At 30.7% G+C, this 26,068-nt stretch overlaps 2 protein-coding genes across 2 annotated transcripts in view; both read left to right on the top strand.

The window, feature by feature from the left end:
* The window catches only part of LOC134726382 (prominin-1-like), a 62,688-nt gene extending 56,526 nt beyond the window's left edge, over positions 1 to 6,162 (top strand). The window contains exon 32 of the mRNA XM_063590781.1: positions 1,527 to 6,162. The gene's annotated coding sequence lies outside the window, so the exon portion shown is untranslated. The remainder of the gene's footprint in view (positions 1 to 1,526) is intronic.
* A 9,533-nt stretch (positions 6,163 to 15,695) lies between these two features.
* Positions 15,696 to 26,068, top strand: part of LOC134725030 (uncharacterized) — a 30,573-nt gene continuing 20,200 nt past the window's right edge. Inside the window, exons 1-2 of the mRNA XM_063588513.1 lie at positions 15,696 to 15,808; positions 15,893 to 15,938. Coding sequence (XP_063444583.1) covers positions 15,749 to 15,808; positions 15,893 to 15,938 — 106 coding nt within the window. The 5' untranslated portion in view covers positions 15,696 to 15,748. The remainder of the gene's footprint in view (positions 15,809 to 15,892; positions 15,939 to 26,068) is intronic.

Below are 26,068 nucleotides of genomic sequence, written 5' to 3'. Positions count from 1 at the left end.
ATGGACATGGCTATGACGACGATGTTAGAGGTCCAGCTAATAATTATAGACCCCAATATTAAACTATGTAAGTACAGGTATTGTCACAGAAATAATGGCAGTTACCCCTCTGCACCCCTCCATTTAATGGACATGGCTATGACGACGATGTTAGAGGTCCAGCTAATAAATATAGAAAACCCAAATATTAAACTATGTAAGTAAACTAAGTATATGCTGTTCTGCTCCCGGAAGGGAGTATAGAATATCTCACTTTTGTATATTTCAACCTTGAATGACCAGTCAACATTAATAACATTTGTGTCACTGATAAGGGTATTTGTTACCTGTAAATCACAGTCCATGTGAAATTAAATGGCTTCACTTGATAGCTTGGGTGTCAAACATAATACAAATTAAGGATCATTAATGGGGCGCACTACGTTTGCGCACATTTGGGGATTAAAATGTTGAACGTTTGCGTGCAGCATTTGATTACATTTGGGCGCATTTATCTTACAGATAAACTCAGGTCAATGGGTATATAATGAATATGAGTAATATAAAATTTCATTAACTTTGAAAATATATTTTAAACATATATTATATTGTATTCGTAGACAAAATATAAAGTGTGCATGATAAATTCTGTTATAACTTAAGGCATACATGTAACTTCATTGCAATTTTTTTTCAGGGTGATTTAGTACCGACGAATAGGGATCTCTTTAAAATTCGTAATTTATCTTGAAAGTTAGATTGTAAAGTTTTGTCAACTAAAGAACATTTGAAGTCTTTTTTTTTTATAGCAAATTGGGGGAAAAATCAAAAATTGATAGAATATAATGCAACCGACTTATCCTACTTGTATCCAATTTCTACCTCCTCGTGGATGAGTATAGGTGACTTAGTCTAACAGAAAGGGTACTTTTACTTAAAATAATTGAATAAATTCATAGATAAATAAGGGTTATTGCCGAAACTTAACTGAGTTTACCTGTCAAATATATGCACGCAATTGTAATGAGAAGCTGCACGCAAATGTAATAATTTTAGCGTACAAATGTAATGGTAATGCGCGCAAACATAATGCACCGCATTAATAATTTTTACCTCAAGCTTTGTTTATTTGAAAACACATCAAGGAAATTTCGGATTACTTCCCCTGTTTAATCCTGTTTTAAGTTAACTTCCTTAATTTAATGTGAATTGGTAAAAGAATATAAGTAAGATACAAATTGAACAAAGAATCAAAACATACACTTTTCTGTTTCTGATTATATTTAAGGAAACAACAAGCACAGAAATTTTCTTTGGATTTCCCACCTTTTTTTATTAGTTTCTGTCTAACTTAATACATGTATTGTCATTATCAGAAAATAATTATCATACTTTTATTCAAAAGTTAGTTTTTTTAATTGTTTTTTGTTGCCAATGAAAACTTTAATGTATTGATTTTTTATAATTTTTGAATACACTTCAAAAAGTGAATACTACTAAGTATGTTTTTCATTATAAAAATAACAAGAATCTTTTATACTTTTCAGATCTATGTATTATTAGTATGACAGAAACAGACACAGTATCTACTAGTTGTTTTCCTGTGGCGGGGAACATTTCCAAACTAGTCCATTCCAGTCTTTTGTACAGTGTCCTCATAACCATATCATAGTTATCAAGATTATCATCTTATCTTACTATCATGTTGAAAACTTTGTATCACAAACGTCCCTCATGAAAATTTATTGCCAAAATAAAAATTCCTATTGATCATGTTGATAGGAAATGGTGCATGTGTATGGATTAATAATGTTCTTACTACATTTATATTTTTGAAAATGGCATCAATATTTATAGATTTTTATGTCTAAGTCTCGAAGATGCAATGACCAATTCTTGCCAGACATACAGTCAAATCTGGTAATTTTGTTTGTCATATAAGTCAATTCTTTTCACTTACGTTAACATTTGATTCATGGAGAAACAGGACAAACAAAGTTACCAGCATGCATTGTTTATTTTTATAACTGTAATTTTATTATATGGTAACAATAAACAGATTGTCGTATTATATAATTAATATAAACAGATTGTTATGTCTAACTCAAAAGATTTGATAATAATTGGTCATCAAAATTTAATCAAACATGGGGAATATATTTTTTGTGATTTTATGAATAAATCAATGCAAACTGTCATACATATTTTGTAAGACAATAATGAAATTGTGTGTTAATCGTTTGGAATATTTTTTGTATAAGTGTTTTCTTTGTTTTTCCTATTGGTTACATGATGGGTTACTATTATGTTAGTTTATAATGCAAGTTATCTAAAAAAATTGCTTTGAAAAAAAAAGAACTAATTTTGTTATGAGGTTCAATGTATATTATATCATTATTGAAAACCTATACTTTTTCTTAACAAAGAGGTTATATGAGAGAATTTTTATTGACAATGACTTTGTTTTTGAGAAAAAGAATTTTTATTGACAATGACTGTTTTTGAAGGTATACACATTTATATCATATCTTACTAGCTCTATCTATTCTTTTGCGAACCATTGCATGTCATTTTAAAATGGCAAGTTTGTCAAAGAAACTTAGTACTATGGAGCTGCATAATAAAAAAAATAATAGTATTGATACAAAAAGATTTATGAGCCAAATAATTTGCATAATAAGCATTCCATATCTTTTCCTGCTCAATTGTTCTCTTTACTTCCAGGTTCTCAGGGATGACTGGTTTATTAGGGGTTCATAATCTTTTTGACAATCAGTTCTTTAAAATTGACATATCATTATGCTGTCCTAAACAAAGATAAATATTATAGGTTATAATGCTTGAGCACTGTTGTTAGGAATGGTTCAGGCATAAGTGTTATAATTTTATCACCATGATATTGTGGTAAATCTATATTAGGTCTTGGAACAAAGTTACCATCCACTGATTTTTGTTGTCTACAACTATGGTCCCTAGTGTCGACAGTGTGTTACCTGCCTTTTTTTAAAACCCTTTCCAAATTTATTTCTTCTTGTGTTATGCCTCAATGGTAAGAAGGGGGATGAAACTACACTTCAAAAAAATTTGGTTCATCCCAAAAAAGAAATGTACCATCACTTCAAAAGTAGAAAAAAAGTATAAATTCAGGAATGTATGATTTTTTATGAAGGGTTAAAAGCTTTTGTCTGTATTCAATATTCAATTGTAGTAAATGATATGCATAAAATTTCTAATTTTTGTCAAATTTGCTATAAATAATTGCTTCTTTACTATGTTATTATATTCTTTTTTAATTTCACTTTATTGAGATCATATCCAAATAGTTAAGGTCTTATTAGTTTTTGCATAATTTTGAATATTTTCAAAAGAGGGGTTAGATGTTGGCAATTACAGGCCTGTAGCCAGGAATTTCCAAAGGGGGGTTCTGGGACTAACAAACTTGACTTTAACAGTCACAATTTGAACAGAACATTGACTTTAACAGTCACAATTTGTTTTCAAGGGGGGGGGGGGGGTTCGTCCGAACCCCCCTGGCTATGGGTATGGCAATTATAACACCTCTTGCCATCTATGAGTTAGAATCAGAGCATTGAATATAGAGCAGATATTTCTATCTTGACTTATGCAGTGAAAATCATTCCAAAACTGCATTTTGCTTCTTTTTTTCCTGAAATTTGTGATCTCTCCTTGATGTTATGTGATGATCATTGCCTTTCAACAAACTAATCCATCCAGATAAACTCTATGCAGACAGAAATATCATTCCAGAAGAATTGTAAATATTTGTTGTTTTGTACTGCCAAATTTTTAAATGGCAATGCATTGTTAAGAATATTTTAAACATATCGTGAAATACATATTTTTGTATTTTTTTCTCAGAATTCCAGAACAATCTGTCATCATATCTTTATATACGAGATTTATCATAATTTTTCTTGTCTCTGATAAATTATTATTTTAATTTGTCAAAATTCGATTATTTTGATTTGTCATAATTCAATTATTTTAATTTGTCATAATTCAATTATTTTAATTTTTCATCATTCACTATTTTAATTGTCATAATTCAATATATTTTTGTATGTAAATAATTGTGTAATTTTTATGTTACAAGAAATCCAATGCATAATGCCATTACTTTTTTGTGTAATCATGATATAGAATATATTTAATTGTATAAATAATTTTATTATTACCATTATACATGTATATTTACATTTAGATTTACCTTCTGTTTTTCTTAGTTATATTAGCTTTATTTGGGTTTTAATATATGCCAACAGATAGTGTTTTACTTGCAGTGTGCAATATGCAGTTTATTTTTTGATTGAAATTGGCAATATCCAGATATAGCCAGAATTGGTATCTTTGACATAGAAGTACAAACAGGAAATGATGATTTTTTTAAATGATTTAATAGTCACAAGAATATTTGTGCAATAACTGTTTCATTGAATGTAAAAACTTTAAAAATGAAAAAGATAAAATTGAGGAAGGATTGGGAATGTGTCAAAGCGACAACAACCCAACCATAGAGCAGACAACAGCTGAACGCCACCAATGGGTCTTCAATGAAACAAGAATCCCCACACCTGTAGGTGACTAGGTGTCCTTTGGCGGACACTATTTAAAAATTCTTTTAATGTAACAGTTCTCATAAGTGTTGGTCCAGTGCGGTACTAGGGAAATTTTACCTGCCAGTACAGTTTTATCAAATTTAGCCTGAGTGCAGTACCAAATGTTTTAAAAAGATCATTAAAGTTTGTCATATCTATAAAGAATCTTTAGTTAACCTTTTTTAGATGCTTATACTAGTTTTTATCAACAATTTAGCCATGGATAAAAGTATCATGTGCATATAGTGGGAAAGAATATTAGATAGTAATATTTCAATTGGTATCATTGTTTCATTGTTAGGGTGAATAATGTTTTAATTGAATTGTTTATGAAGAACCTTGACAAAGATTTTTTTTAAAGTTTTAATCTTCTTTTTTTTTTAAACAGTAACACTATTTACTTTTAAGGATATGTTCTTCTAGAAAGTTATTATTATAAAGCATGTCTTTTTATTTTATTTTTTTTCTTAAATTGTTAGTTCTGTTAATATTAATTATTTCATTATGATTTCTGAAGGTTCAGAGTTGTTGGTTTCGTTACAAATTCACAGATTCTGATTGGGAGTTTTTTCGCCTAGTTTAGAAAAAAACATTATCTTCCTCAAAATTTAGTTGAATACCTTCTTTGGTATTAACTTGCTGGTTGTGATATGTCCTACTTTAAATATGTGATCTCTGTTGCTGCTTTGTACAATGTCAGAAGCTTTATTTAATGTTTGATACGCTTTGTGATCTTGATATTGTGAAGTTTTTCGTTGAATTTGAAAATTTGTTACAACTGAATATTCAAAAGAGTTCTTGTGTTACAGGATAATATTTCTGCATATTGGGCCAAATTTTGGAGGTTTTAATGAACAATATGCATTACAATTGTTACATTCACTTAATAAATTAAAAAGACAAAATGAAGTTTAAATGTTTAAGTGTAAACAGAACGTTTTATGAATTGTTATATGTAGCAATTTGAAATGTTTTTCTTTTTATATAATCTCAAAATTTGGACCAAGTTAAAGCCACTTGGAAAGTTGTGAAAATCACTTCATTGAGGATTTTATATCATTTAAGTATAAATTACAGAAGTCTTTTAAGTTATTTCTTTAATTTCTAGTATCAAAGGTAAAAGTGAATATGTAGATTGTTAATGAGCTGTTTAAAACTTTCCTTTTTTTTTATTTGAGAAAAATCAATTGTTAGCTTTATTGTTTATTTTTTGTTTAATAATTTTACTAACATTATACAGAGATGATTTGACACAATTATTTTCAAATGATTCATGAGAAGTTTTAGGTTTTATTTTGGTCTTTCTTAAATCTTCTGCAGTGTTTTTATGTTTTAAAAGTTCTTAAACTTTACCTCACTATGCTTTGAAATGTTGATTTATCCAAATGACTTAGGTTCAAAAGTCACCAACTTATGATCATGACAAAGTGTTCTTTAATACAATTTAAATTGACCATACAGATTTACTTTTTATCCAAATGTATATTTTGAATGTGCCTTATTTTTTTCATTTACATGTATTTGTAAAAGTTTCACTGATCAATAAATGTACTTTTACATGGTAAAATGTTTTGTTATTTGTTAGTCAGAATTCACAGATAGCTTAATTCAAGAGTTAGGATTTCAATTACATATGTGTTATAGGCTATCACAAATATGAAGTTATGTAATTGCGAGTTGCTTCCTAAGAATTCCCTATTATATGTTGTGATGTATTTTAAAACATGAATTCAGTGGACACATGTTTACATCAGACTACTAGCAAAAAACATGAGTCTGTCCCAATGACAGTCAGTTTATCTAAAAAAAAATATTGTTAGAGATGAAAGAAGTCTTCTGCTGCTTTTACCTGGACTGTCCAGGACTGCGCTATATGAAAATCCATGTTAACTTTATAAAAGACTGTCAAAATTAGTTACAGTGACTAACAGTTGATGATAGTCCAAGACTGGTATTGATGCTTGCACAGTAATTTTTAGTTTAACAATGGGTCAGGTGAGGATTGTTTTCACTTAGCTTCGATCATCAACCGGATAACATCTAACATAAGACAATGTGACTGAAATCCTCCAGTTTTTTTAAGAAAACTTTTTAGTTTATTTTCAATTATTTTGAAAAATATAATACACAGAGAGAAAGCTTAGCTTCTTGACTGATATGCAAGATAAAAAAGACTTATTGTAAGAGTAAATGCTTCAACTGGCAATGAATCTCTAGTTTTTGCATTTTTAGGTATTTTCATGAAAACTGGTTTTCTAAACAGAGAACAAATTAGAAAAATATCAGTAACGTAAGATCTTAGGAATAAGCATTTGCAATGGCTTGCAAGAAAGACGAAAATGAATGGCAAGATCACATGTTTTTCGCCAGTAGATCAATTTAGTTTCTAAGCAGCCCCTCATATTTGTTTCAAAATTTTGGCTTCCCGTTTCAGAATTTTCCACAGAATTTTAAAACGTTTTAATTTCCTGGTGACCGATTTATTTATTATTAAAAACTTAAGAAGTTTAATCAGTTCTACAAAATTTTCAAGAGAAGTAAACACAAACCAGAATATATGTCTCCGTGAAATATCAAACATGTTGAGCTTTCAGTGTCCAAGTTATTTTCTATCATCATCTGCTGATGATCAGAGCGCTTTATCTTGGTTCCGACAATATAGGAAAAGCTATTACTATCACTTTGAACCAATCACAAATCATTCATTTGTAGACAATTTTTCTGATATTGTCCTGAATATAAATAAACTCTTCATAGATACCAGGACCAAATTTTGTATATACGCCAGTCACACGTTCCGTCTACAACAGAGGCATTGCTTTTCTCATGGCATGTGCTGACCACAGTTTGATGTCTCCTTTTACGCAACAAATCGGTGCATATTATATTTTGACCAGGTGAATGCTAAGCAACCAATTTAATTATTTGCTGAATGACATTTGAACAGTGGTATACTACTGTTGCCTCTTTTGTAAAAGTTGCATTGCTATATTCAAGGCTATTGGTACAAGTTAGAGTTTCACAATGGAGTTGTAAATTAAGTGGTATCCATATTTTTGAGTGATCACAATATGAGTTTACGTTGAGTTCTTTTTGTTATACTTAATCCAAGACCCTTGTCAATCTAATATCTTTTAAAAATGGTTCTGTTCTGAGAAAATTATTGTTCAAAATGTCCTCTAAGAGTCTAGTTCTACCAAATAACTTTCAGAAATTCACAGCCAAGTCATCTTTTGTTAATGATGGAAGTGCAAAAAGAGAGGATCCAAAAATTATTTTAAATATTTGGATTTTGTTCACTTCGTCCTGAATAAAAAGTATTTATCTATATCACATTTGGGTTGGGTTTTTTCGCTGTCATCTTGAGGATACTATATTTATCGTTCTTTGAACAAACAAAAGTTACGGTCATCTCTGATCCCATGCTAGTGATCATGACTTTTTTTTTTAAATCTCCACTCAGTCGTGCACAGTTCTACTGATTTACCGTACTGTATAGTTCCAGATTATATATATAGGCTAGTACATAAGCATTGGTCTTATTGAGCATGAATGTTTCCTGTGGAAGGTCTAGCAAATAGAATACTAGTAGTTAATATAGCCTGGCATCCTGGTCAAACCCCACTTCACTTAAAAAAATATGTTTCTGATTTGAATCGATCTGATGACTTTTTAAGTCCTTATTCAAAAGATATTTGTAATGTTTTCTTATGTTGTGATGTCCCAGTTGAGAAGATGATTGGGCTTCAACAAACATATATAAACTCGCAATTTTATGTATGTCACTGTGACTGCTGACTCCTATGTCATTTGGTCTCTGGTAAAGAGTTGTCTCAATGGCAATTATACTGCACCTTCTCTTTTATAAAACATACTACTGGATAGTGGCATCCACAATCTAAATTGTATCCTATAATGTTAGGTGTTATAAATGCATTATTTCCCTTATCAATATTTACTGGATACTGCTTGATAGTCGTTTTGAGGTCAAAAACCGACTTCCACTTGGTTCCCCTCAGTGAGTCTATGTTTTTTATATATTCTATGGAACGGATACTCATCTGCAATCGTCTTATTGTTCATTTTCCTGAAATGAAAACTCAAACGACACAACAGATCTATCATTGGCACTTATCATTAGACTTAGACTTTTTATTAATTTCTTGTCTTTAACTTCTTCTTTATTGCATCATCATTTATGTGTATAAAACAGTATTCTTGGCAGTTTCCTTACTGGACGATTTTCTTGCAGTTTGAACATATACGCACAAATCGGAGTTTTCTTCCTGCAGAATAACATGATCTCATTTTTAGCTCACCTGACCGGAAAGATCAAGTGATCCTTTCTCACTACTGGACCAAATTTAACCAAACTTAGCCACAGTCATCATTGGGTTATCTAGTTCAAAAGATGTGTTGTGTCCCGGCAAACAAAACCAAGATGGCCGCCATGGCTAAAAATAGAACATAGGGAGTATATTGTAGATTTTGGCTTTTAACTCTGCAACCAAAGCATTTAGGGGAAATTTGACAGGGGTTGAATTGTCTATAAGGTCAAGATCTTTCTACCCTGATATTTTCAGACAAATCGGACAACCCGTTATTGGGTTGCTGCCCTGTAATTGGTAATTTGAAGGAAATTTTGCAGATTTTGGTTATTATCTTGAATATTATTATAGAAAGAGATAAACTGTAAACAACAATAATGTTCAGCAAAGTAAGATCTACCAATAAGTCAACATGACCAAAATTGTCAGTTGATCCCATAAGGAGTTATTGCCCTTTATCGTTAATTTTTAACCATTTTTCAAAATTTTAGTATTTTTTTACAAAAATCTTTTCCTCTGAAACTACTGGGCCAAATTTAACCAAACTTGGCCACAATTATCATTGGGGTATGTTATTCAAAAAAATGTGTGGCGTGACCCGGTCAACCAACCAAGTTGGCCGCCATGGCTAAAAATAGAACTGAAGATTGTGGTTTATATCTCTGACGGGGTAACATTGTTTATCAGGTCAAGATCTATCTGCCCTGAAATTTTCAGACAAATCGGACATCCCATTGTTGGGTTGCTGCCCCCGAATTAGTAATTTTGCAGATTTTGGTTATTATCTTGAATGTTATTATAGATAGAAAAAAACTGTAAACAGCACTAATGATAAGATCTACAAATAATTCAACATGACCAAAATTGTCAATTGACCCCTAAATGAGTTATTGCCCTTTATAGTAAATATTAAACAATTTTTGTAAATTTTTGTAAATGTTTAGGAAATATTTTCCGCCGTATTTACTGGGACAAGTTCATTATAGATAGAGATAATTGTAGCAACAAGAATGTTCAGTAAAGAAAGATCTACAAACAAATCACCATCACCAAAACACAATTTTGTCATGAATTAATCTGTGTACATTGTTTAATTATGCACATAGACCAAGGTGAGCGACACAGGCTCTTGAGAGCCTCTAGTTAGTTTGAAGCCAGACTTAAGGTAATTCTTTTTTATGTGTTCTATTTTCGCATTTTAATTTTGCAAAGTCGATGTTATGATCATGTCTTACTGTACAGTCATTACATTGATGTTTGAAACCTTATGTGAAGTATAAGTTGTGAAGTCTCCGATAAAAAAAAAGTTCATATGAGCCCTACAAATACTTTGATAATACATAGAAAGTTACAACAGGAATACCCAAAGCTATTCAATAGACCAAACCAACTGACATATCGGTACTCCCCCAATAAAAAGACCATAAAAAGACATTTTTTCAAAAACAAAAACAAGAACAAGTGCGTCGACTATGTTTTTGATATATTCTATGAATCGGATACGCATCTGCAATCGTCTTATAGTTCAGTTTCCTGTAATCAAAACAATGACGCCAGGTCTCATTCGTCGGCATTAACACAAAGGAAAGAGATAAAGGCAACAGTACTAAACCGTTGTTCAAAAGTCATAAATCTGGTCACCTAGTCCGACTAAGCAAAGACACGGTTTGAACATATAAAACAGAACCTACTAAAAAATACAAAAAAATATACTTCTTAAAAGTTGATAGCTATAGCCGGGGCAGATTTTAAACCAGTTTACCATATATATACGATTTATGATTGCCACGGGGACACCTCTCCCTATGTAGAAATCTATTGCATGACATTATCATGTACCAAGTTGGAGTACTAATCAATTAACCTTCAATAAAGTTACAAAAGATTATCACTGTCAACAGCTTGCGAAACGTCAATTGGTTTGCAAAACAAGAAACCTCAGGCATGGACACGGGGGGGGGGGGGGGGGGGGTCTCAACATGGGATTTTGGGTACAGGTGTGCAGCTGGAATTTTAAAAACACCCCCATTCATATATTGAATAATTGTGAAATCCCTACCTATACATATATTTCACAGCGAAATCATAACCCATTCATATATTTATCAGCTCACAATATATCACAATCGGTCAATTACTACCTATTGATATATTTCCTCGGTAAAATTGCACCCCATTGATATATTTGACGGATCAAAAAAGGGACCCATTCCAGCGGCACATATGTATATACCTTTATATAGGAAGAGACCCCCCGTGGGCATGGATAACATTAAAAACACAGAAACACTTGTTAAAGTGGAAGAAATGAAAAATATTAAAAATAACCTGAACAAAAGTAAAACAAGATCAGCAAAACAAACAGCCTGAAGGCCGTACACGTTAGCTAGGATATCTGGCATATAGCAAGGATATATAAGAGGGCCTTTATAGACCTACAAACTGTGGCAAACAGCAAAAGAAAAAAGCTGCCAGTGCAAGTAGCATCAATTCTCTGCTTAACAACATAAAACTGCTCACTAGGAAATATAAGAAAGGATTTAGACTGGTAAAAAGCAAGCAGAGAAAAGCACGTAACATACATGAAGAACAAATGAAACGATATATTGTGCCTTTTAAAACATGTGCTTAACATCAAAATTAATGAATCTGAATGCATGCCTATATAATAACCAAGTCATCTCTGCACATTTCACATTTACTTCTAATCTATAACGTATTTTCGACAAATAATATTTCATTCGGGAATAGTTTATAACGAGCAAATTAAATTTCGAGTTTGTTGCCAAAATGTAAAAAGGTAACCTAAAAATATTGAACTCTGAAGAAAATTCAATCGTAAAGTCCCTAATCAAATGGCAAAATCATATGACAAAACACACCAAACGAATGGACAACAACTGCAATATTCCTGACTTGGTACAGGCATTTTCAAATGTAGAAAATGATTGACTGAACCTGGTTTTTTTGACGGATCGTGAAATTGATAAAAAAAAAAATCGCCAAATCTCTAATTCTACTCCATAGATTTTTCTTAAAAAACTATATGTTGTTGACACAAAAATTGCCGTTATAATGATGCAAAATAAAGATAGGGTCACCGACTTCGTTTTTACGTTATTCATCATTCAAAGTTGCGTTCGTTGTGAAAAAATCCAACAAAACGTCAAAATAATCGTAACGTTATCGCGTTGCAGGCCGTAAAACGTTGATTTTTTACGTTTTTCACTACCACTGTGCTTAAACGGCCGTGGGTAACTTAAGTTACCCACAGCCCAAGATGGCGGACTCTAAACTCGTTGAGATGACAGCTGATACGAAATATACTTTTTGCAACGTTTTAAATGATCTATGTAAATATTGATAGGATTTTTGAATAAAGAAATCATCTACCATCACTTCAAATTCGAGTTAATTTTGACTTCACTTTAGCGCAAGGCCAACTTTTAAAAAATGATAAGATTTCCGTAACTTACAAGTTAAAAATAATCAGACTGTCCGTAACTTTACATTTCGGATGTGGGTAACTTTTTTTTTCAAAATTGTAAGATTAACAATTTTAACAGTTAAAGGACAATAAACACTATCAAACCCCTTACTTATTACATAGATTTATACAATAGCGATATGCTTCAAACTGAACAAGAAAAAAGTAAACCAGAGTGTCACGGATTTTCCGTTAAATTTGAAAAAAATATTCCCGGGATAAAACGGGTTCTGACGGTACGGCGAAATTTATCTAACATTCTTCTAGCTTTATAGATTGTTCACTGATGAGTCCTTGGCGGAAAAAAAGGATATTCTTTCCATTAAATAATTTCTGAATTGCTAGCCAAAAAGGTATGGTCTCTACTATATCTAGTGTGATGTGTTGTTGATTGTGAGAGAAAAAATGCCAATATCTAGGAGTAGATGGAAGGCTATATTGTTGAACATGTGTCAGTTTATTATAGCAATAAAGGCAGATTTAAAATCTTCTTACAGTTTCATTGGCCTCAGGGGTTCAATAAGATCGGGTATCAAATCATACATATCTTCTTTAGAGGTTTGGACTGATTCATCTGTATTTCTGCTAAGGATTGACCTCTTTGAAAGTTACTGACATCATGCTAAAGTTACGGACATCCATATTAGTATACAGAAAAAAGTTACGGACAAGTTGTTTTGAAGTTACGGACATCTTAAGTGTTTGGCAAATCGTGCACATGCTGTAATCGTTTATTTTGTAGTAACTAACCACGTTTTACATTGCAGAGTTTCCCTAAAAGATTTATATAACTTTTTAATTACTGAACATTTCTTTTGTATTCATGGTATTGTAATTATATAGGAGCAAACTTCCTAACCGAAGCCAGGCGGCTCCATCTTGGGCTGTGGGTACCTTAAGTTACCCACGGCCGTTTAAGCACAGTGACTACCAACAAGGTAACAAATTGATTATTAGACAAAAAACAAAGTCGGTGACACTATGATTATTTTATATCATTAAAACAGAAATTTATGTGTCAACAATATATAGTTTTTTAAGAAAAATCTATGGAGTAGAATTAGAGATTTGGCGATTTTAAGACAAATTTTAGACGGTTTTTCGCCGGTTTGATGTGCTGTCTATACAAATATTCACCCATATTAAGAGAAATCAATCTGCAATTTTTGAGATAATAAAAGAGATAAATGTATTATTTTTTCGATTTTCAGTTGTAGTTCAACGAGCCAAGGTTGTATGCAAATTTTTAGCAAAATCTGCGACATAACCTATTTACTGTTCCTTGACCTTAATTTGAAAACGAGTTCATGGACCCCTATTTTTTACAACAGCAATTTGTTTCATTTTACAAGGAGATCATGTGGCCCCAATTTTATACAACTGTAAACAGCGCAATTTTTTTAATTTTAATAAACATGCAGCAAAAAATGACGTTTTTTCCCTCTATTCATGAGCATTTGATAAATATGAGTTATATCTGAATAAAAATTGCATAATTTGTAATGACACTTATGAAATACAGAAATTACCGATTATTTAACCAGAGACATATAATACAATATGTCTCTGATTTAACTAAAAACAATTTGTGTTTATCTTTTAAAACAAAAAAGTTATGTCTTTCTTTCGAAAAAGAAAATATGGACACAAATCTGAATTTTGAGCAAATATACAAGATTTTGACCTCATTTTACTAAAAAAGTAGCACATGAAGGTATATTTTTTTCAGAGACATATAATATTATATGTCTCTGATTTTTGATTACATGTTCAGGTATATGGCAAGCCAAAGTGGACAAAAAGAGCTATTTTCTAATATTAAAAAATCATTTTCTAATATTAAAAAATGATTTTCTAATATTAAAAAATCATTTTCTAATATTAAAAAATCATTTTCTAATATTAAAAAATCATTTTCTAATATTAGAAAATCATTTTCTAATATAAGAAAATCATTTTCTAATATTAAAAAATCATTTTTTAATATTAAAAAATCATTTTTTAATATTAGAAAATCATTTTCTAATATTAAAAAATAAGGTACTTTTTAATATTAGAAAATGATTTTTTAACATTAAAAAATCATTTCTTAATATTAGAAAATCCTTTTCTAATATTAGAAAATCCTTTTCTAATATTAGAAAATCCTTTTCTAATATTAGAAAATCCTTTTTTAATATTAGAAAATCATTTTTTAATATAAGAAAACCATTTTTAATATTAGAAAATCATTTTCTAATATTAAAAAGTACCTTATTTTTTAATATTAGAAAATGATTTTCTAATATTAAAAAAGGATTTTCTAATATTAGAAAATGATATTTTAATATTAGAAAAGGATTTATTAATATTAGAAAATGAATTTCTAATATAAGAAATTACTTTTGATTTTCTAATATTAGAAAATGAATTTCTAATATTAAAAAATGATTTTCTAATATTAGAAAATGATTTTCTAATATTAGAAAATGATTTTCTAATATTAAAAAGTGAATTTCTAATATTAAAAAATGAATTTCTAATATTAAAAAAGGATTTTCTAATATTAAGAAATCATTTTCTAATATTAGAAAATCATTTTCTAATATTACTAAATAGACTTTTTCTTTTTTAATATTAGAAAATGATTTTTTAATATTAGAAAATGATTTTCTAATATTAAAAAAGGATTTTCTAATATAAGAAAATGATTTTCTAATATTTGAAAATGATTTTCTAATATTAGAAAATGATTTTCTAATATTAGAAAATGATTTTCTAATATTAGAAAATGATTTTCTAATATTAGAAAATGATTTTCTAATATTAAAAAAGGATTTTCTATTAAAAAATCATTTCTTAATATTAGAAAATCCTTTTTTATATTAGAAAATCATTTTCTAATATTACTAAATAGACTTTTTCTTTTTTAATATTAGAAAATGATTTTTTAATAGTAGAAAATGATTTTCTAATATTAGAAAATGATTTTCTAATATTAGAAAATGATTTTCTAATATTAGAAAATAGCTCTTTTTGTTTACTTTGGCTTGCCATATATGGCAAGCCAAAGTGGACAAAAAGAGCTATTTTAGGTAAAAATAGCCTATATGCAAATTTTCATCAACTTGTAAAATTACAGGTTCAAAACTGTATTGTATGCCCTTAAAAAAGCGACATCATAACTTGAACCCGGTATTTATTGATGGAATTTTTTTTTATTTCATTTATCACCGTCTTTGATATCAAAATGTAACAGGAACGGATTTCAATTGCACCGTTTATAATGATTTTGTCTGTGCCCCTCCCTTTTTTGTTGACTAACCAATGAAGTGTACCGTAACAAAGATGGAAGCAATATGGCAGACAACATGAACTTGGTTGTGGAGGGGCTTGTAAAGTTTCGAGACGGCAAAAAAGTTAGTATCTTTGCCTAAATTTAAATCAAACATTGTTTAAATACTGGTAACAATGTTTATTTTTACTTGTATTTTATTTTACAGTGGAAACCTCGTTGGTGTGTACTGAAGAAACCGTCTCCGGTAGCTGGTAAGTTTTACAACTTTTTGTTTACATTTTTTCATGTTCATTGCTGTCTTTGTATATATTTCATTTCTGTCAATGTAAAGAGATGCAACACAGTAGCATTCTCTTCATTTGTCATTGAAGGTGTCTGTCAACAGTTAATTGATTGTCATACATCCTACTACATTTATTATTAATTTGAGTGTGGTTCCTTATTATGATTTTACTCAAGAGTCATACCATGCATACATGAGGGTTGTCAAGTCATTGACATTGGCACTCATACCACATCTTCTTTTTCTCTATACTTACTAGGACTGTTGAGGTCCAATTTGTGAGCTGGTATGCATACTCAACTTTATATATAACTTATGTATGACAATGTTTTCCTCATAATTTATAATTCCAATATTTAACATTAATTAACAACTAAACAAGTTCCAAGTCAATTTCAATACCAAATCCAATAGTACAGTTTGTGTACCTATATCCTGTTAATTAATCAGTAGGTTCTATCAGATGCACCACCAAGTGATGTTTGGGAATTTGATCTATACATGGGTATTATTTATCACATCAACACATTATTACATTTACAAAATGTATACCTAAGGTTTCAAAACGAGTGAGAATTTAACAAATACATTGTATTATAATAAATAAGTCTTCTAACAAATATATTGTATTATAATAAATAAGCCTTCTATCAATATAAAAATAAACGAACCTTTGGTACACAAAATGTGTGTTTGGGGAGTTTATTATTACTATTTAAAGTTAATAACGAGACTTGGTATCAATCATTTCAAGCTATATATACAATTTCACAAGTTGTTAAACCTGTATTTATTATGGTCAACTATTTCATTGTGATGAATTAAAAATTCAAAGAATCGTTGATCTAGACTTTTGGAAATTCAGATTCTAGTGTAATGTCAACCTATGTTCAGATGTGATGTTAAACTTTAACATGACAGAAATTTTTAAACTTTGTTGTAAGCTTCAGAATGCAACAAAACGTTGACAAAATGAAGATTTTAATGTTAGAAGTGTGAGTGTTCTCTATATTATTGAAGAAATCACATAAAAGACCGTTTCCACAGATGAAATGTACATCGCCTTAATCTTTGAAAAGTTATCAATGACCTATCAAAAAAGCCAATTCAAATGTCGTATTATTGTCTTATGATGACAAATACATGTAAGCAAATCAAATTAATGCTTATTTTCAATATCACTTCTGAGTATCAAACCTCCTGTAGTGTGTTATGAGAAATGTCTGTTCATGCAAGAAATAGATAACAGGTCACAACTGTAAGAGAAAGGGATTTACACTACTAAATTCAATCATTGGTCTCAATAATATATCTACAATTTTCCTGTTGTAAAAAGAAAACCAGAACTGATTCAAATGCAAAGATTTTGAAAGCAGAGAAAATCATACACCTTATAATCATCATGACTTTATCAAATGACAAAATGTACAATGTATACTAAAAATAATGCGCAGGTATGTTGGTTCAGTCCAAGTTGTTCTAGTACATGTATGTTTTCAAATAAGTATCTGTAACAGAAATTAAAAAATTTTGATTAACAATATTGTGTACATGTATTTGATTCAAATATTTGTTAAATGTAAACCCTTGAGGGAGTTATCATTTTTAAAATATTATATTTTAAAATTGTTTAGTTTTATCAATATTGAATTTTAAATTAAGATGATGTGGTATGATTGCCAATGAGACAACTTGCCATTATAATAATAATAATAATAAATTCTTTATTTAAAGAGGGTAAACTCAGTTAGTTACAATAAACTAATCTTCCCTGAGGCCCTCAAAAAGAGACCAAAAGACACAGATATAGGCGTCAGCAATGAATAAAATCCATAACTGCATAGTCAGCTGTAATAGGTCTCAAAATGATAATAATTCAAACAATAAAACTTAAGTTCTGATGTATAAAATAATGAACCAAAAAACAAGTATTATGAAATAGAATATACATATCAGCTGATACATATACACTAACACATGGGTTTAGGAAAAATTGACAACCATTGAATAATAGGCTCCTGACTCGAATACCAAACACTAAGGATGCTGTCCATTTCGAAGAGAATTCTGCGAAAATGTTATAACCATGAACATTTTTATATAAGCTTTGGATTTCAAATATTTTGGCCACAAGCATCACTGAAGAGACATGTATTGTCGAAATGCGCATCTGGTGCAAGAAAATTGGTACCGTTAATTTTATTACTGTGCACAACCACAGTCATTTTGACATTACACAGGAATGTCATCAGGGGCGAATCCAGCCGTTTTAAAAAGGGGGGTTCCAGCTATATGTCCCCATTCAAATGCATTGATTGGCTAAAAAAAGAGGGGGTTCTAACCCCCGGAACATCCCTGGATCTGCCAATGGTCATTATGACTCAGAAGACCAGGCCTTGCGGTCAAAAAACTTTCGAGCACGATTTTTGTACTTAGACTCGAAAATCAACCAATCAAAATGCTGGATTTTATGTTTCGAGCATGAGTTTTGTGCTCGGAGCACTGAGCAAAGTTTTATGACTTCAACCTCTGACAACATTAAACATCATCACAACTCCTCTGAAAAAAACTAGGCACACAAAGAACAATGAACACTTTATAGTCCAATAGCTAAATGTATCATAGCTGGACTTAAAATATGCATAAAAAGTGTTGGGATTAAACCAGTTTCAAATGATCATAGCATATCTCACAATACCCTTGAGTTTTAAGATAATTTTTTGTTTAAGAATAAAAGGTGATTTCCTATTGTGTAATATGCTGATAAGAGTTTCATGGTTTCGTAGCAAAAGTTAGATTTACCTAAACCTTTTTTGTTATAGTATCTAAATTCAGTCTTCAGATACTTTCATGTATTTGCAAGACTTACAATTATGTAAAGACTATATGCATCTAGACTACATTTGCAAGTGAGAAACTCATACCAAAACCTTAGGCAACAGTGATATTGTTTGCCTTAAATTAGTGGAGAATAAAGTCTTTTTCCCCTGGAGAAGAATCCCAATTTGAAAAAAAATGGCTTAAAATTATTCTGAAAAAAGACAACTGTTTCCCAAACAGTGCAGTCTCAGTAGTAATTGTGCATGAATACAAACTAAAAAGACTCTCATTTTCACAATTTTCTTGCCTAAAATGACTATATGTGCACATTTTAGGGTCTATTTATGTATCATCACTGACAAAATGGGGTCTTATTTTAAAGCAGGGTTTGACTCTTAAAAATGGTTCTGTAAATTAATTGAAGTTTCAGTCAAATTCATGTTTTATTGTAAATTTCCCAATTTGATGAAAATGATCCATATTTTCCCAATAAAAAAGGGTAGAGGTAGTTTTGAAAAAAGCCAACAATATCACTGGGTAATGTTAGTTAAATATGCTATATGGATGATCTGATGCTTCTATATATACAAATGTATATATTGAAGATAAATGACCTTTTATCAATAAAATGTGATGCACTCATATTACTCTAATTAGATTGCTTAACATCAAATCTATTTTCAAAGAATATTTGACAAAGAAATTACATAAACTTTACTATGTTCCATGATTTCTAGGATTAATGAGACAATACGTTTTGCCATATTTTGCAATGTGTTGTAAATTGTAGTAAGTGCATACTGTAAATTGATTTAAAAGATTTAAATTTATAGATGCTTTGACCTATTTCTTCTGGAAAAAATCTACAACACTTCAAACATTGTAATCATCTAAATTCTTTGGCACACTGTCAGGTTATGGTGCCTTCATCATAAAAAATAATAATGAATCCAATTTATTTACATTGCAAACATACAAACATCAATTTCATTATTGAAAGACCTGTAAATTAACATACATTTGTAGTTTGATATTTAATTAAAAAAAAAATTAATATTTAATTAAAACAAAAAGATAATATAGTGTATGTTAAATTGGAAACAAGTAGCATGGTATTAGTATGCAATTGATAATTTCAACAACAAAAAAAGAAGCAGCAAATTTAGTACTTCATATGAGATATTTTGAATTAAATTTATAAAGTCAGTTTATGGAAACTTATCCTGACTTTGTTATCTGCATGTAAATACACTTGTATAGCTAAGGGATTTGGGGTTTTCCAGTCAGATGAAAACAAACAGCAACCATAATCAGAGCACTCTTGGTTACAGGTCTGTGAAATATATTCATGGCTAACTCGGATGTGAGAATACTATATCTAACATGTATAAGGTCTTGTAAATTATTCTGTAGTCTTCAGCATCACAAGAAAAGATGCAGATTACTTGATATGACTGAAAAACAGTGGAATAATTGACCCTACTGAATATATACATAAGTTTATAAGAACTTGGTCATGTACTTCAGAACAGACAAACTTTATTTTTGATATACATGATATATAAAATATTAGTTTAACTTGAGGACTAAAAATCAATACACAACAATGAGAGATATTTAAATATACTCTCAGTTGTTCAATAATAAATGATAGATTAAGCAGATTATCAGCCTTATGTAGACATATTGTGTACCTGTTGGCCTTTCTATTTAAATATCTGTTTAGTCTGGGTCAAATTACAATAAATGTCAGCGAAAGTAGTTATGCCTCTGCCACAGGCCTCTCAAAGAAAAAAAATAAAGTTTGATAAACACTTAATTGTGCCTTATATATTTAGGTTATATTTATATAGTCCGGGATTTAATCCTCCTGAGAGTGTTAATTTCATATTATCCTTAAATAGATGTGTATACATGTAGTTTAAATGTACTTGATTGGGTGTTTTTTATAATATATATATCTGTATTTTAGAAGGGGCTTAATTGCAATTACCTGGTCTGTCCAGTGTTTCATAAAACAAATATTTTCGGAGAAAATATTGAATGACTTAATATGTATCATATTTGGTTAGCACTCATCACTGATGAGCTGTAATATTTGATTTTAATTTTAAATTCTCAATACACTTTTCTCAGAATGTTTTGACAGAGTGACTTTACCTTTGGTCAGCAGCTCATGATCAATAGTGATAATTTGTAAGATGCTTCCTTCCTGTAAGTTTCCAGTGCTTTGAATTACAAGTGCTCAACGAAGTCCCGGTGCTGGAATTTCTTGCTATTGGTGACCTTCTGCTGTTGTTTTTTCTATGGTCGGATTGTTGTCCCTTTGACACATTCCCCATTTGCATTCTCAATTTGAGATGCTGTATATATATGCTTACCATGACAACTCCAGCATTCTTCTGATCTGTAATTAGCATGTTCTTAAGTCTACTGAAAATGCATAGTCTTCAAAATTAGCACAAGACCACCATGTCCTGTAAAAATACTCAGTCCTGTCAATTTGGTTGTGATGCCTAGAGCGGTCTCCTACAGTCTTCAAAGAACTAAAAATAATACCTGAAAACATAAAGCTGACAATTTATTCTTCTTGTCCCTTCAAAGCATATATATATCTATCTCAAAAAAGATTATGTAATACCATTCATGAAGTTACATGTTTACATGACATGAAGAAAAACTTAAGAACAAAACAGTTGACAAAATACCATACCAAATTGATAGTTTTCAGGTTAAGATATAAAAAAGAAGATGTGTTATGATTGACAATGAGACAACTATCCACGAAAGAACAAAATGACACAAACATCAACCCCCAGGGGTATAAAGTGCATTTCATTAATAAATAAATTAACAACTATAGATTACCGTAAAGCCTTCAACAATGAGCAAAGCCATACCGCATAGTCAGCTATAAAAGGCCCCAATAAGACAATGTAAAACAATTCAAACGAGAAAACTATTAACTGCCTTATTTATGTAAAAGAATGAAGTATTTATTAATACGGAACTAGAACAAATGCACTTTGAATGACATGTTACAGGAGATAAAAGTATTGATTTTGTTTGGTCCTTTTGTATTGCATGTATATGTAAAAATGAACATTGTAATATTACTAGGTAAAATAATTTTCATGCATTTGGAAATTTTCATTTATGTTTGTCTTCAGAGAAAAATCTGAAGTGCTTTTTCTTGTGTATTTTGTATCTTTTATTTTTTTCTAGTAGAATAGAGATAATATAAGGGATAACCAATTCACATTTAATTTCTTTGCTGTTTCTCTGAAAAAAAGTCTGTAAGCAGATAAAACAAAACAATGTATACAAAAACTTCTGTTTAATGACTTAGGTGTGATGTTAGTAGAATGATATGAAATGTATCCATGCATAGTTCAAAGTAATTAGGACATATGCAGAATCTGTACTCCGTAGTCAAAGGAGTATTTCATTCAAATCTGTTTTTGTTGTTCATTTATAATGAGATGTAGATAACATCTACATTAGTAACATATCTTTGTGGTTTACAGATGTGGTATTGCTGCTGCAGAGATTATATCATAAAAGTCATTCAAAACTTTTTCATAGTAAATAGTGTACACATTTAAAGTCACATATTGTGTCAGAAAAAAAATCACTCCTCAGTTTTGTGTTGAATTTTCACAGTGATTGTTAGTGATTGTGAGTGATTCACTCTGAGTCTATATCTATTGATGATGTAGGTAATATATAACGGGGTCATTAATTAGACTGTTATCACCTCTCCTCACTAACAATCATTTTTTGACAGTTTATTAATAAACACTAGTGAGAATGATCATTTACCCTTACCACTTTAAATGCCGGAGCTGAGGATGATCATTTACTGAATCATATTGTGTATACTCAGTTACCACTTTAAATGCCGGAGCTGAGGGTGATCATTTACCGAATCATATTGTGTATACTCAGTTACCACTTTAAATGCCGGAGCTGAGAATGATCATTTACTGAATCATATTGTGTATACTCAGTTACCACTTTAAATGCCGGAGCTGAGGATGATCATTTACTGAATCATATATTGTGTATACTCAGTTACCACTTTAAATGCCGGAGCTGAGAATGATCATTTACTGAATCATATTGTGTATACCCTTACCACTTTAAATGCCGGAGCTGAGGGTGATCATTTACTGAATCATATTGTGTATACTCATTTACCACTTTAAATGCCGGAGCTGAGAATGATCATTTACTGAATCATATTGTGTATACCCTTACCACTTTAAATGCCGGAGCTGAGGGTGATCATTTACTGAATCATATTGTGTATACTCATTTAACACTTTAAATGTCGGAGCTGAGAATGATCATTTACTGAATCATATTTTGTATACCCTTACCACTTTAAATGCCGGAGCTGAGAATGATCATTTACTGAATCATATTGTGTATACTCATTTACCACTTTAAATGCCGGAGCTGAGAATGATCATTTACTGAATCATATTGTGTATACCCTTACCACTTTAAATGCCGGAGCTGAGAATGATCATTTACTGAATCATATTGTGTATACTCATTTACCACTTTAAATGCCGGAGCTGAGGATGATCATTTACTGAATCATATTGTGTATACTCATTTACCACTTTAAATGCCGGAGCTGAGAATGATCATTTACTGAATCATATTGTGTATACCCTTACCACTTTAAATGCCGGAGCTGAGAATGATCATTTACTGAATCATATTGTGTATACTCATTTACCACTTTAAATGCCGGAGCTGAGAATGATCATTTACTGAATCATATTGTGTATACTCATTTACCACTTTAAATGTCGGAGCTGAGAATGATCATTTACTGAATCATATTGTGTATACCCTTACCACTTTAAATGCCGGAGCTGAGAATGATCATTTACTGAATCATATTGTGTATACTCATTTACCACTTTAAATGCCGGAGCTGAGAATGATCATTTACTGAATCATATTGTGTATACTCATTTACCACTTTAAATGCCGGAGCTGAGAATGATTATTTACTGAATCATATTGCCACTTTAAATGCTCAGAGCTCATAGTTGTTCCTTTAATGATTGATTGAACATTTTGCAACTCCTTCTCCCACAAGTTTCATATAGCATCCTAACACCATCTGGATTGACAGGTAATGTTGCATTACTATCTATTTTCTATGACATCAATAACATAATCTACATGTACATGTATATAACAAATCATTATAGAATCACACACATTCAAGCTACATGTATATAGCATCACTTTAACATGATGATAAGCTAATACTTGGGAGAATCCTGATAAAAGGCTGATTCTGTTGCAGGTGCTTGTTTAGTGGGTCAGACAAGGTTTTACTGTCAATGGCGGTCACTATCCTACATGTCTAAAACATATGATAGCGGCTGTCATTGACAGTAAAATCCCGTCCAACTCGCTTAATCCCTGTGATTTTGTTTCTTTTGATCATTCTAACATTGTGAGTAAGTCAATATTTAAAGGATAGTTGATGTTTATATACAGTTTAACACTGTGGTAAATTTTCTACAGTAGCTGCTCCTCTGATGTGGTCTTGTACTTATGAGTCTTGAATCTATCAATGGCAGATCAAGAAATTTTCATAAGTTGGGGCCCACTGACTGACCTAAGAGGGGGCCCGCTCCAGTCACGCTTCAATTATTCCCGATATAAGCAACCAATTTTTTCCCAAAAAGGGGGGCCCTGGGCCTCCTGCCCCCTCTAAACCCTCCTCTGTCTATCTGAAAACTCATGAAAATCTGTGATTAATTCGTTTTTAAAAAGAGTGCACTGCCACAGGAGTGCAAAAAATCAGGATCTGAATGTCATCCTGTCTTAATTTTATATAAGAAATATTTCGGCAAAAACTGTTCAGGTGTTCATCATCAGGTTATCATGGCATAGATAAGCTATTTATGTTGGTTTAAAAATAGCACCGAATCAGTAAAGGTTCACAAGATGCAAACTATCAAACATAAAAATTATCATTTAATAGTTCTGCCTTTATAATCATTAGAATTGATACCAACCACATTAAAAAAAAAACCATAAGATACTGATTATTAAGGTGGTACCCAACACCTTCACTAAAATTAATTTGGCTCGTTAAATTTTCATAAAATTTTGACTAAGTATTTTTCTTTGACCCTTTGACAAAAAAATAAAAATTTCAAAACATTTGAACCAACCATTTTATCAGAAAAAATACACTGGTTATATAGCAGTTCGACAAACAGTTATTTTGATCATTGAAAAGCTTAATATTCCCTAAACAACGCAACATAATTAAAACGTAAAGCTGATTTTACAGAGTTACCTCCCTGTAGTATTAGGTACCACCTTAACAGAGTATTTTGAAGTTTTATTTCATTTAGAAGTGGAGGTGATCAGGCTGCATCATCATCATCATGCTCAAACAATTTTGTCAATACTGTGGATTCATTTATTTTCGTGGCAACTAATTTTCATGGATTAAGGAAAACTTGCATGTTTGTGGATATTTAAATTCATGATTTTGCCGAATGTCTGCATACAAGCCACTTTTTGTAACCCATGAACACTTTCCCATTTATTTAATGTCCTGCTCCACCTTTTGGCCTGGTATTAGGATTGTTTACCTGCTTGTATGCACTTTCTGATTTGATTATGCACTTTCTTATTATAACCATAACACCATGATAAAAAATAATCAGCACCACAGTCTCTTATTGTTTAAAGCCATTTTGCCACATTTTGGTACAGGTTCTTTAACCAATAATTCATGTATTTGGGATGGTTAAGTTTATTTCTTACAAAATTGTACTATTCTATACTCAAATTTTCAGCAATGCTGTTTTCTTGATTTCTTAAGTAGCACAGTCATAATCAGTATAATGTTCTAGATTAGTTATTACCTATAATTCTAGCCTGACTGACATAGCCTATATAAGGGTTAAAATTCATTTATACAGAAATACTGTAGGGAAAATAAAAAGTTTGCATGTTCAAAAGTATATATAAATCATCATACTCAGGGCCAGGTTAGCTAGAAATGAGAAAAATATTTATGTAGCTCTTGGTGGAAAAAAGTTAAATAAAAAAAAATACTGAACTTAGAGGAAAATCAATTTCGGAAAGTCCATAATCACATGGCAAAATTAAATAACAAAACGCATCAAAAACGAATGGACAAGAACTGCCATATTCCTGACTTGGTACAGGCATTTTCAAATGTGGAAAGTGGTGGATGGTGTACTCCTCTGTATAAAGTTGTTA

This window comes from Mytilus trossulus, chromosome 7 (assembly GCF_036588685.1).
Source record: "Mytilus trossulus isolate FHL-02 chromosome 7, PNRI_Mtr1.1.1.hap1, whole genome shotgun sequence".
Lineage (NCBI taxonomy): Eukaryota > Metazoa > Mollusca > Bivalvia > Mytilida > Mytilidae > Mytilus > Mytilus trossulus.
This window is presented reverse-complemented; position numbering and strand designations above follow the sequence as displayed.